This window comes from Corythoichthys intestinalis, chromosome 12 (genome assembly GCF_030265065.1).
Source record: "Corythoichthys intestinalis isolate RoL2023-P3 chromosome 12, ASM3026506v1, whole genome shotgun sequence".
In the NCBI taxonomy this organism is placed as follows: Eukaryota; Metazoa; Chordata; class Actinopteri; order Syngnathiformes; family Syngnathidae; genus Corythoichthys; species Corythoichthys intestinalis.
This window is the reverse complement of record NC_080406.1, coordinates 26,347,434-26,361,250: the sequence shown is the minus strand read 5'-3', so window position 1 is coordinate 26,361,250 and position 13,817 is coordinate 26,347,434. Positions and strand designations below refer to the sequence as shown.

The window sequence follows — 13,817 nt, the reverse complement described above, 5'->3', positions numbered from 1 at the left end:
TGCCGAATACTGCTACATTTCCCTCTCATCTGAACGTGGCAGAGCTGGTAAAGTACCAGTAGATTTGCCTGTGTCTGAAAGCCACGACCCGGGTAGACTGCAGGTCACATCATCCGGTAATGTTGTGGTATATGTCTAAAAGCGGCTATAGTCTGCCAATTTCTGAGCCGCCAGAGTGAAACGGCTAACATGAAAACACAATGAAAGCAAGAGTGATATTGATTTGTGTCCAGTTAAGCGTTGGAATTTAACTGTATAGTGACGGGTGTCTATCGTTTTCCCACAGGGCTTTTTGCCAAGAAATGTGACCTCCAGCTATTTTACAGTGTTGTCCTACTGTATAAGCTAAACTTTTAACTAAGACGAGAGCAACACCTATTTTACCACGGTGATGGAAAGAGTGAGGAACAGTCCAATTACAGTAAGTCACTGGGGCAGAGAAGCCAGCTCTAATGAGCAGCATTAATGAAGTCCACAGCACATTCATTTTCTTCACCAATTATTATAAGAAAAAAGATTGGACCTCAACGATCTCACACATCACTTTAAGCTGTGAGTGTAGTGAATAAACATCATGTATAGTAGTTTATAAAACTGTAGTGGGAATATATTTGTATTTAAATTGGAGTTCCTTAGTCAGCACTTTCCCTGCTAACCAGTGTCATACTAGGCAGCGGATGTGCCAAACAGACACCTTCCTTACACATTGGGATGAAGACAACAGGCTCATTACCTGTGACAGAGACTTCCTGAGGGAGTAGATCTGCGATGATTGGTCGGTCTGGTCCTGGTCAGACAGAATCTGCTTGATCTTTTCTTTCTCTATGGCTACTGTATTGAAGGCCGACTTGAGCAGTGTGTGGACTGCACACAAACAGAATGACACAAAAAATAATGATCAGTCACGCAGCACGATTTCTTGGCGTCAGCTGCTTTGGATGCAATGTACCGTTCTTAGAACAGATTACGTAATTGTAAGCGTGAGGGGTAATATGATGTTAGTGACCACATTGAGTTGTTTGGAATCTCAGTCTACAAAATGCAAATCTCAGAGGCATTTAGTAGCACATTGATGTGACGGATGTAAAATCACCTCATGAGCGTGCGGAGGGATGACAGAGAGGGATGCCGTCGCTGACTTTATTATATAATGGTGCAATGCCTCCAAGCTAGTGCTAGCAGTCAACTGCAGCTGCACGGCAGCACACATGTGACACGCCTCACTGTCCATTGCTTGTCTACATAGGCACCCGCATATGTTTTTGCACATAGTGAATATATTTTTCTGGAGTAAAGAAGGTCAAACTTGATGTACAGTACCATTTTGACTGAGGGGAACAGGAACTAGTGAAAGGAACTGTTATATTTTGACGAGTGTCTTGAAAATGTTGTGGCAACAAGAACTTCATTGTTTGAGTCAGTATTATATCAATGGAATGAGCCACTCCACCAGAATAATGGGAATGACCATCTTTTCACCATGGTAACACAAATCCACAGTAAACCTGTTTTTTATCCCATTCAACCTTATTTATTGTATTAAGTAGACATTAAAAAAAGCATATTGGTAAAGTTCACAAATTTTCTTTTAACTCAACCGCATGCAGATATACACGCAAACAGAAAAATGTGCGACCATACTGACAATAATACAGAGGATAGTTTTAGGCATTCTTACCATTTAATACGCACATTTTGGACCTTCAATTAGCAACATGATTGCATGATGCTGACTTTGTCATGTTGATAAATCATAGACTTCATCATGATATTGACGGGACACATTCCCCAGATACTGCGCCACGCAGTAGGGGGGCCGTCCCACACTCCTCTTCAGTCGGTCGCAGTTATTCTCAAACACATGCAGCGATTCAACGCCAGATTTAGGTTGAAAAAGTACGAAAGCTATACCGCATACAAACAGGAAGGATTGTCTCAGGAGTGATTTGTTCGAAGATTCAAGGTAATTATTATACTTTTTTGTACCATGCATGCATTTTGAAACGTGAAAAAAATCAATAAGAGAAGTTAGCCGCTACAGTATTGGCATTACACTTCACAATATTTACGTAAAATAACTGCTAACTGCAGGTTTTCTTTTTTGCATTTAACCAAGAATCAAGACTGTCCATATCTATAAAGAATTCAGGGGTTTAAGCATTTATTCACAAGAATTCACAAGAATTTTCAACGTAAAAAAGCTCTTTGTTTACATATGGTGGCCGCTAATTTCCTTACTGACTAGCCTCATAGTTAGCCATATTTACGTAAAATAAATGCTACCTGCACGTTTTTTTGGTTTTTCTTTTGTGCTTTTAACCAAGAATCCAGACTGTTTTACGCCCATACCTATAAAGAAGTCAGAGATTTAAGCATTATTCACAAGAATTTTCAATGGAAAAAGCTCTTTGTTTACATATGGTGGCCGCTAATTTCCTTACTGACTAGCCTCATAGTTCGCAATATTTACGTAAAATAAATGCTACTTGCATGTTTTTTTTTTTTTTTTTTTTAACCAAGAATCGAGACTGTTTTACGTCCATATCTATAAAGAATTCAGGGATTTAAGCATTTATTTACAAGAATTTTCAACGGAAATAGCTCTTTGTCTGTGTTTCCATTCAGTCAGCTTTGACAGAGATAGGCCCACTATTAATCGTCCCCATGCCCCGTGTCCTGTTAACACATTATGAAGTCTATGGATGATAAATGTATTTCAAATACCTTAAAGGTTTTCATATCAAATGATATCTTCACCAAAAGTGGACAAATGGCTATGTTGAAACATCTAACTAGACAAAACATTAAAGGGGTACTGCCTATTTCTTAGACATATGGTAGCATTCTACAGCACATTTAAGAAACAATTTTACCTTGAGTTGATTTGTGAAACCTACATATTTCATACACGACTTAATATAAACTTTGCAGCATGGCTGACTCAAACAGCTGGAAATAGGACTCTGTCTCTTTAAGAAACTCGTCCACCCTCTCGCTCTCTTTCTCCTCACTCAAGCGATTCGGTTTAGTTTTGCTTTAGAGTCAAGACATTTCTTACTCTCTGAGGAAACTTTCCTTTGCATCAAAGACAAAAATATGCATAAAATAACAACATAAATTATTCGATGAAAAGGCTGGCGTGTGTTTTTCCTTCCACTTGTAGTCTGCCCAAGCGCTAAGTGTGAGCCATGCTGTAGCATTACATGCAGATTTGTCCTTGACGGGGAGGGGAGGGTAGCACTGCAGCACACGTCAGAGCAGAGGAGGAGGTAGGGGAAAGAGGCGGAGAGAGGTACCATGGAGCGTTTCAGCAGGCCCCACAGGCTGTCAGGAGACACTTTCTCAAACATAGATGAATGGTTCAGAAAACCACTCTGACTGTGATTTTAACCGGGGAATGACTATCTAGCATGATTAAAAGCTTATGAAATTGTAATTTTGATGGGTAAATCCATTATAAACTTTGTACCGGTAATTAGCCTCTGTTTTAGCCTGCATTGAAGAAAGATAACATTCTCGTGTTGATGCTAATATGACCACCATTTATTCAAGAATTATTCCAAATTATTGTAAAGGCTGAGTGATCACCGCAGCCCCTTTAAAGTGCCTATGACAGCAAAAAGCATGTTTATTTCATTTGGAATTCCGCGCCATGAAAATGGGTGACTTCCTGGATTGAGGAGGAATGCGAATTTGACGTCATTCGGGTCAGGATCTCAAAGTACAGCATTGCTTTATAGCATGCAGATGGACTGCGGATTCAGCAGGTTTTGCGGATTAATTCGTTTATTTTTCGCATCACGCCATCCAAATGTGTTCCAGGGGTTTGTTGCTGCACCAAGGAGAGGTGTGTAAGCCTTTTGGGTTTCAAAAGGTTCCCGTTCACCGCGAAGACTGGCCAAAACAAGTCCGACAACTGTGGGACCTGGATTGAGGAGGAATGCGAATTTGACGTCATTCGGGTCAGGATCTCAAAGTACAGCATTGCTTTATAGCATGCAGATGGACTGCGGATTCAGCAGGTTTTGCGGATTAATTCGTTTATTTTTCGCATCACGCCAACCAAATGTGTTCCAGGGGTTTGTTGCTGCACCAGGGAGAGGTGTGTAAGCCTTTTGGGTTTCAAAAGGTTCCCGTTCACCGCGGAGACTGGCCAAAACAAGTCCGACAACTGTGGGACCTTGTATTGTGTAAATTACTTGGATCATGGCACATGTTTTAATAAGGAGGTGGCTTGCATTTTGTGGCTGACAATGCTTCTTGTCCACCGAGAAGGCCACTCTGCCGTCGAACGGCGGCTTGTTGAACCCCCCTCGGTCTTCTTTGTGTGCCCGCTGGGAAAGCGCTACACTCGGCTTATGCTCGTGCAATTCTCCATATCGTCCAGGCTTCAGGCCCCCTCTGCCTTCTTCGTGTGCCAAGCAATAGACCACTGTCCTCGGGTTGGGCTCGGGCAGCTACGCGTTCCTCCGACGTCGGCCGGTTTGTCCGGCGGTCATTCTCCAGCTTCTTCCTTGGCAACGAGCGCTCCTGCCCACAACAGGGGAACGACGAGCTGTAACTTGCTCGCTGCCGGTGGGGGGTTGCCGATCGGTGAAGAAAATCGACAACCCAGCCTCCGTGTGACACGATCTGGGGTAGTTTTGTGTGATTTTTCATTTTCGAAAGGCGAAAAAGATTGGAACAGCCGCTCTGCGATCATTCGCCAGCTGCTTCCCCGGCAACGAGCACTCTTGCCCACAGCAGCGGAACGACAAGCTGTAACTTACTCGGGGTTGCCGATCGGTGAAGACAATCGACAACCCCGCTGCCGTGTGATAGGATCCGGGGTAGTTTTGTGTGATTTTTCGTTTTTGAAAGGTGAGAATAAGACTTGGAAACACCGCTCCATTCGGGTTAGCATGTTGGCTAGCTGCCACGCCTCCTGGTTTGTTTATGCTCTCCGAAGCCGGGGCAAGGAAATGACAAAAGCCGGAATATCTCCGGTGGCATAAAAAATCGTTCGGGAGATGCAAGAAGTCGACAGTTTTGACCATTATGGAGTACTTTTGAAGTTTCGTACTGAATAAATGCATTTTTAATATTTCATATTCCCATTTAGCACAAGACTGTTATTCGTCATGACCATACCATTTAATTTGTAATTGGGGAAAAATACTTTGATAAAAAAATATCCTGTAAAAATATTGGAGTAGAGAGATTAAAACAATCATGATATTTTGATGCTGTCTGTCGCATTTTCCTCGTTCTGAATAATTCCCCCTCAATGGGCCAGAGTTCCAAATCAGATGAAATCAGGATCCTAGCGACGTCAACCTCCAGCTGGGGACGCTAGAGCGCTATAATGACAGGAGGGGCTAAACGACAGATTAAAAGACTAATTTCTCGTCATCTGCACTTTGCCAAATTGATGTATATAGTCGAATCTTCTCAAAATATGATTCTAATTCACATAATAATGCTAGTACGTTGTATTGAATAAATACACACATTGTTGTCATTTTACCACAGATACGTTAAACCCATGTTGGGACCATATGTATTGGCTTGTAAAAAGAATGTCATCGTCAAGGTGTTCCTTTATCACTTAATTAGATGAAAGATGTTCGACCCATGCATTCATTACCTTGAGTTCCTTTGATTTTAACCATGTAATTTATTATATAGGCAGGCCCTGACTGAATTTAGTAGGCTGTATCAACACTGTGACCAAATAATTTAAAACCATTCTGTTCGGGCATGTTCACGCTTCTTCAGTCATGCTTGTTTGGATCCTAACCTTTTTGGGCAATAGTGCAGAATTCCTCCTGCAGTTTAATGTAGTCACTGGTACACTCTACGCTGTCCGCCAACCGAGAGACGGGAGCTTGAAAGTCCCCTATCTCGGCGCAGAGGTTAGGGTTGGATGAGTGGAGGCGGACAGGCGACATACTGGATGACAGCGGGACCTAAAGAGAAATGATGCGGGTTAATCAACCGCAAAGCGCAATCATGTTGAGAGCCAGCGTACATAGTTATTCTATGGAAGTCATTGTCCCTTGAGACCCTCGAAAATCAAGTGCATGAAAAGCAGGTATTTTTTTTAGGAAGCACACAATGAACGAAGCAAATGAGGTAAAACATGGGCCCAAAAAAAACTACATACAAATGAAAAACAAGCCCAGAAGACCAATGATGGAAATTGGCAAAATACGGTAATCATCATTACATATGCCTGAGAGTCAGACCTCTTAATGTGTTTGAGACGTACAGCAAAAAAAAAAAAAAAATCCAAAGTGGTACCTGAAGCTGGAATTTGGCATCTTTGCCGACACTTTTTGTCCTCCATCTTCTGTTCAAACGTTTCTCTTTCTTTGACAATTCTACACAAGCAGTCTATGTGGCAAATGTGAATCACAGTATGCAAAAGAGGGGTTAATAAGCGCGCAGTCACAAAAAAAGCAAAGATGAATGTACAAATGACTGCTATGAAGTTAAAAATCAGACAAAGTTCCAACAAATGAGAAGCAAATGAAATTCTGAGGCAAATGTGATGAGTGGCCGGTGTTAGCATAAGCACTGTCCTGTCTGTCTGGGAATACAATGGAGCAGACTGGCACTTTTTTGAACTGTAAAACCTCCATTTTTATTATTTTTTTAAATAAAAAGTCTGCGCTCCATTCATCGTAAACACTGCACATACAGTGCCTTGCAAAAGTATTCGGCCCCCTTGAACCTTGCAACCTTTCGCCACATTTCAGGGTTCAAACATAAAGATATAAAATTTTAGTTTTTTGTCAAGAATCAACAACAAGTGGGACACAATCGTGAAGTGGAACAAAATTTATTGGATAATTTAAACTTTTTTAACAAATAAAAAACTGAAAAGTGGGGCGTGCAATATTATTCGGCCCCCTTGCGTTAATACTTTGTAGCGCCACCTTTTGCTCCAATTACAGCTGCAAGTTGCTTGGGGTATGTTTTTTATCAATTTTGCACATCAAGAGACTGACATTCTTGCCCATTCTTCCTTGCAAAACAGCTCGAGCTCAGTGAGGTTGGATGGAGAGTGTTTGTGAACAGCAGTCTTCAGCTCTTTCCACAGATTCTCGATTGGATTCAGGTCTGGACTTTGACTTGGCCATTCTAACACCTGGATACCTTTATTTTTGAACCATTCCATTGTAGATTTGGCTTTATGTTTTGGATCATTGTCCTGTTGGAAGATAAATCTCCGTCCCAGTCTCAGGTCTTGTCCAGATACCAACAGGTTTTCTTCCAGAATGTTCCTGTATTTGGCTGCATCCATCTTCCCGTCAATTTTAACCATCTTCCCTGTCCCTGCTGAAGAAAAGCAGGCCCAAACCATGATGCTGCCACCACCATGTTTGACAGTGGGGATGGTGTGTTCAGGGTGATGAGCTGTGTTGCTTTTACGCCAAACATATCGTTTTGCATTGTAGCCAAAAAGTTAAATTTTGGTTTCATCTGACCAGAGCACCTTCTTCCACATGTTTGGTGTGTCTCCCAGGTGGCTTGTGGCAAACTTTAAACGAGACTTTTTTTGGATATCTTTGAGAAATGGCTTTCTTCTTGCCACTCTTCCATAAAGGCCAGATTTGTGCAGTGTACGACTGATTGTTGTCCTATGGACAGACTCTCCCACCTCAGCTGTAGATCTCTGCAGTTCATCCAGAGTGATCATGGGCCTCTTGGCTGCATCTCTGATCAGTGTTCTCCTTGTTTGAGAAGAAAGTTTGGAAGGACGGCCGGGTCTTGGTAGATTTGCGGTGGTCTGATGCTCCTTCCATTTCAATATGATGGCTTGCACAGTGCTCCTTGAGATGTTTAAAGCTTGGGAAATCTTTTTGTATCCAAATCCGGCTTTAAACTTCTCCACAACAGTATCTCGGACCTGCCTGTTGTGTTCCTTGGTTTTCATAATGCTCTCTGCACTTTAAACAGAACCCTGAGACTATCACAGAGCAGGTGCATTTATACGGAGACTTGATTACACACAGGTGGATTCTATTTATCATCATCGGTCATTTAGGACAACATTGGATCATTCAGAGATCCTCACTGAACTTCTGGAGTGAGTTTGCTGCACTGAAAGTAAAGGGGCCGAATAATATTGCACGCCCCACTTTTCAGTTTTTTATTTGTTAAAAAAGTTTAAATTATCCAATAAATGTTGTTCCACTTCACGATTGTGTCCCACTTGTTGTTGATTCTTGACAAAAAAATTAAATTTCATATCTTTATGTTTGAAGCCTGAAATGTGGCGAAAGGTTGCAAGATTCAAGGGGGCCGAATACTTTTGCAAGGCACTGTAAATATTCTCTGTTTTCAACCTGTATATCTGCAAAGTTGGGTGCCGATTGAGTCCTCTGTAGAATCTCCAAACTCTGCAACAGACCACTCAACTCGGTCAGGTTGGACTGGCATCTTGCAAGATCTGAAATGATTCATGTTAAGATTCTAATTACCATGAAATCATTATCAGGGATCATTTCTGGACAACATTTTGAGGATATTTTTAGGACATGTGGATGCCCCTGGCATTAATAGAGTCAACAGAACACACCTTCTGCACATTTGTCCATCTCTTCGGATTCCTGCAGCCAAGCAGCCACCTTGCTTTGACCGTTGCTGTAGGAGACAGGCAGGCTGCTGCTGGTAGGGACTGGTGTTTGCCATGGCAACCCACACGGTTTAGATTGCTTTAGAGGGATACAAGGGTTGGTGTTGGAAGAAAAACAATTTAGAGAAAAGCATCTCCAAAAATAAAAATGTTCTGTCACATTTCCACTTTCATTAGAAGTTGTTTAGTTTAGAAGTGAGGTGTAACTTTAAGAAAAACATTAATTCTGCTGACTGGTTTTGTTTTGACAAACTAATTGAGCAGATGCATGAATGTTCATTATCTGAAATTGCGTCTGAAGGCATGAGAAAAATGTAATTATGGATGATAGTAGGAGGTAATGGAGTGTTTTCTAACTACATCAGGGAGTTCCTTTCTTTTTGGTTTTGAGTATTGGATGTAATGGTCTGTTTTAGACATACTGTCTAACATACTGGCACCTTCAATAGAATTAGTTTTTAATGTAGACTGTTTTCATTGATAAGGGAGGCAGAACACAATGTATCTAGACGCCAGACAGAAAAATGACCCCTTTATCCTAATGCTCAGATTCATTTTACCTGTCAAGTACCATTACAGTAATAGATACTAATCGACCACATATTCACAGCCATTAGACATTGAGCTGATCACTGTGCAAAGACCAGGATGACCTTTTAACAAAGAGGCAGACTATTCACTCTACGATTAAGACTTTCTGCGAACAATTTGCTGTAGTTTCTGTCTCAAGTGATATACCTTGGCGTCATGTCCAATATTTGAAGCAGTTTGTGGCGACTCTGCAACCACTGATGGGGGGAACAACCGCATAGAGGCGTCCCGAGGAGATCGTACGATCTCGTTTTGTCGGTAAAGACGATGATGTCGCAACTTGGACACCCATGCGTCAAAAATTTCTTGCGGTTTGACCTAAGAAGTAACATGAACATTTATTTGATTCTGGTTGTCCGCTTAACGGGAAAGTAAATACTGAAATGACAATATTAGCTGTGTTACCTTGAGGTGATAGATATGCTCCTCAGTGTCCAGGTCAATACGACGAGCCTTCTTTTTGATGGACATCACAGAGAGGCCTACGTCGATGCTGCCATGCAGTTTGCCTTTCTGGATCTGACACGTTAATTCAAAGGTGACAAGTCTATTTTGTGCATCGTAAGATTCGTAGTCTTCATTACGGATTTACCACTACCAGTGTTGTTAATAACGGTGTTAGAATATAACGGCGTTACTAATGGCGTTATTTTCTTCAGTAGCAAGTAATCTAATTAATTACTTTTCTCATCTTGGCAACGCCGTTACCGTTACTGAGGCGGGAAAGGCGTGTGTTACTATGTTGGTTGACTGACGCGAGAAAAGTGAGAAAGGAGAAGAGATAGCAGAGCAGGAGTGGGGAGGAGGCAAGGAAGGGTGACGCCGTTGCAAACGCGATGCTACTATGCTAGGTGGCTCCAATAATACCTGACTGTAGCCGATAGCCTACAAACTACGCCCACATGATGCTTCGGTAGATCTCACATATATACAGAACTAGATGCAAATGACAGACACGGCTGCATTAGCAACATGTATAATAAAAGAAATAGATGCGTTAGTAAACAGCCGCCACGTTAAAGCAGTAAACCTCTCAGCAAGGCCATGTTGTAGAGAACCTTCCTAGCGAACCTAAGTAACTTTTTATCTAAAATAATCCTAAATCGGCAAAATCTTGACTTAAATCTATCTTTAAATGATGAAATCGTTTTAAACTTACACATGTCAAAAGTAGACAGAAGGGAACTAATGCAATAACAGGAGCAATTTTAACAACTTTAATGGTTGATTCACAACATTAAATGACTTCCACACATAGCAAAGGTTACTGTCTAGTTATCGCAATATCCGCAATACCCCTGTGTCTAGTTAAATTTAGGGTAAAGAATTGGGCTAAGGCCAATTGTCCCAAAAAAAACCTTTAAACTTCACATTGTGTGACCTGTTTTTGTTTTTTGGGTTTTTGAGGAAAAAAAAAAAACATGAAAATGATCACCAGTTAATTTGCCAAGTAACTAATTACTCTTACATTCAGGTAACTGAGTTACTAACGCAATTACTTTTTGGGAGAAGTAATTTGTAACTGTAATTAATTACTTTTTTAAAGTAAAATTAACAACACTGATCACTACAGTTTATCAAGGCGCTTCCATTTTGGTATAACATGCAAAGCGAAAGCAAATCAAACACTGCAACTCTTGCTGCAAACATTACAGCTGAGTCATTATTGCCAGGCTAGCCAGCTTGTGCCTGGGGGTTTGAGTCAGGGTTACTTACATCAATGGGGGACTTGGAGTACTTCAGGATACCATTGTCCAAAACAAAAAATCGCTGCAGAGGAAAAAACAACTATATGTTAGTTAATAAAAAACAATAGGAAAAAATCTGACCATGAATCCCATGTGAGGAATTGTGTTTGCAGCTGCAATAACTTTAATTCAAATGTGTTGCTTTTAAAATGGTGCATTGTGTGCTGGTGTGATGGCTTGGGACTTATTTGGAATCAACTCAAATAATACATAATAGCTGAATGTGGACTGAAGAGCTATCTTTTTGGCGCAGCAATTATTCCAATCTGAGACTTACAAGATGCTCCTTGAAAGTGTTTTTTTGTCTAGGGACAAAAGCTGCCAATGAGGCCCACCTTGTGCCAGCCTTTCAGAGGCCATTTTCGCTTCTTCAGCATAAACCCTTCGTGTTTATCTGGCCTCTGGACGTTGCTCTGACCGATTTTCAGCCCCTCGATGATTTCCCAGCTGTCTGTCTCCTGAAGTAGAACAAAACGATGCAGTGTCAGAACTGATCTGTTCGTTCCTCCAGAAGGAAAAGAGAAAAACGACATGTACATGTTGGGGGGGGGGGGACTCTCCTGCCCACCGTCTAATGGAGGAAACCCTTCATTTGTCTCTCTTGCGTAATGTTTATGCTGCCTTCATCACATCCCTCATGTGCTCCGAGTATTTCCCCTCCATTAGCTTCCTCCTGACTATGCTCTTCTTGCCTATAGTGGGTCTGTAAATCAAAGTGACGTCTCTAGAGCAAAGCTAAGGGAAGGTCAGGCAGGGTCGTGTATAACCCCACTGCCCAGAGGGAAGGGCATCAAGTGGATAGTCCCGACTTTGATTTTGGGGATGGCACTTAAAGGGAACTTAGGACTTAAAGATATGTAGGGTCTAATAAGCCACAATTGTTCTCTTTTACGAAATATGTTTTCAGAAACACATAAAATATTGCCATTGATTTAAAAATCTATAATATCTATAATAAAATAATAATAATATAATAATACGGAGTGTGCCATATTTTATGCGCGCAATGGACGCTCGGGGTGATCACTTAGATTGTCACTAGACGAACACTACTGGTGTTCTGCAATTCCTTCTATGCGGCGAGACGTCCAACACATGCGCACATCAGTTAAAAGCTGCGAGTACTTACTATTTTGTTTTTATTGAGTCTTTTATTACCTTTTAATTGCCTCAAAATACTTTTTGCATGTGTTTCCCTCTCATACTTTTAAGCATTGTGTTTTCTTGTGGTAGCTTTAAAGCAGATTGTTGATCTGTTGACCACATTAGTCACATAGCATAAATAAATCACTCTTATTTGATATTACTATGTTTAAGTATTTTCTTAAGTTATCTTTAATATGTTCTATCTGTATGCATCTAAACAAAACAAGCTGGAAGCACACGTTAGTACTTTGGGTGTCAAATTTGCCTCTTGTAGAACGTTTCGCCGGTGTAGGACATTTTGGCAGAACACCATTTTTTTCCTACTCTCGACTCGTCTCATCCCGTCTTTCCTGTTCATTTTACTTTTGCTGGTCGTTTTGTGAAATATCGACAGTGCTTTCAGGCTCATTAATGTTCCTCTCGGGTTCAAATTGAAAAGGCTGAACAGACGACATGTTTATGTCACTAGATTCATACTCTGGAAGCCTGGCAGTGTAACCCAGTGACGTCACCACCCTGCAACGTCAACAACAATAGCGACAAACTAGTTGAACTAATTTTACAAATTGTATAAAAACGAAAACATCAAGGGGGGTTTTAATATCAATTTTTGTTTTAACTCATAGTAACTAAGTAAGAACTACAAGGCTTTCTAATTTTGGATCCCTTTAAGGTTAAATGTGATTATCATTCAGGAAACCTACATTGCGTAAGTGTTGAATCAGTTATAATATATTCATATTGCAACTCTTTGCTGCTGAGGTTTATGTGACCTTCAGGGTGCAAATTTGAGTACGCCTGGCATCGGTTTGCAAAACATTTCAGAAAAAGAGACAACAGCTTGCTTAACCAAAAGATGAGCTGATCAGATCTGTTTGTTAATGAGGTCACGTGTCTTCTGAGACCACCCTTCTCAGTGGCTTTAAACTCCTGAGGATGACAATTTCGTACATCAAGATTCGAAGCAATAAAAAAAGGAAGTGGATTCTAGAGTCCAATGTGTTATGAGATATAAAAGGATCGATATGTTCTTGCTTTACAGCTTCAGACATTGAAGGTCCACCCTCTCGAAAACCTTTACTACACTGCTTGTGAGTTACATTCACACACAAGAGTACAGGGTTCACAAAAGATACAGTGCCCTCCATAATTATTGGCACCCCTGGTTAAGATGTGTTTTTTAGCTTCTAATAATTTTTTTAAAAATTCAAATAATATGGGACCTTAATGGAAAAAAAGAGAAAAACCCAACCTTCAATACAAGTGCATTTATTCAGTGGGGGGAAAATCCCACATAAAGAAATAATTATTTGACTTCAAATAATGTGTGTCACAATTATTAGCACCCCTGGTGTTAATACTTTGTACAACCCCCTTTTGCCAACAAAACAAGGTCTGGGAACTGAGATGGCCATGGGAGGAGCTTGATTTTGTGTCTGGTGAACCATTTCTGTGTAGATTTGGCCATATGTTTAGGGTCATTGTCTTGCTGAAAGACCCAGTGACGACCCATCTTCAGCTTTCGGGCAGAGGGCAACAGATTTTGATTTAAAATGTCCTGGTATTTCAAAGCATTTATGATGCCATGTACCCTAACAAGGTTCCCAGGGCCTTTGGAAGCGAAACAGCCCCACAGCATCACTGACCACCCCCATACTTCACAGTGGGTATGAGGTGCTTTTCAGCATGCACATCTTTCGTGGCACGCC

The 13,817-nt window shown here is 41.0% G+C and overlaps 1 protein-coding gene across 4 annotated transcripts in view; it reads right to left on the bottom strand.

Annotated features, from left to right (window-relative positions):
• Nucleotides 1–13,817, bottom strand: part of osbpl6 (oxysterol binding protein-like 6) — a 68,263-nt gene that overhangs the window by 32,376 nt on the left and 22,070 nt on the right. For all 4 annotated transcript variants that reach the window (XM_057853276.1, XM_057853274.1, XM_057853275.1 and 1 more), the window contains 9 exons: nt 11,298–11,420; nt 10,931–10,984; nt 9,620–9,733; nt 9,362–9,532; nt 8,567–8,702; nt 8,334–8,437; nt 6,283–6,375; nt 5,780–5,948; nt 734–864 (listed from right to left, as the gene is read on the bottom strand). In XM_057853276.1, the coding sequence (XP_057709259.1) occupies nt 734–864; nt 5,780–5,948; nt 6,283–6,375; nt 8,334–8,437; nt 8,567–8,702; nt 9,362–9,532; nt 9,620–9,733; nt 10,931–10,984; nt 11,298–11,420 (1,095 nt within the window). The remainder of the gene's footprint in view (nt 1–733; nt 865–5,779; nt 5,949–6,282; nt 6,376–8,333; nt 8,438–8,566; nt 8,703–9,361; nt 9,533–9,619; nt 9,734–10,930; nt 10,985–11,297; nt 11,421–13,817) is intronic.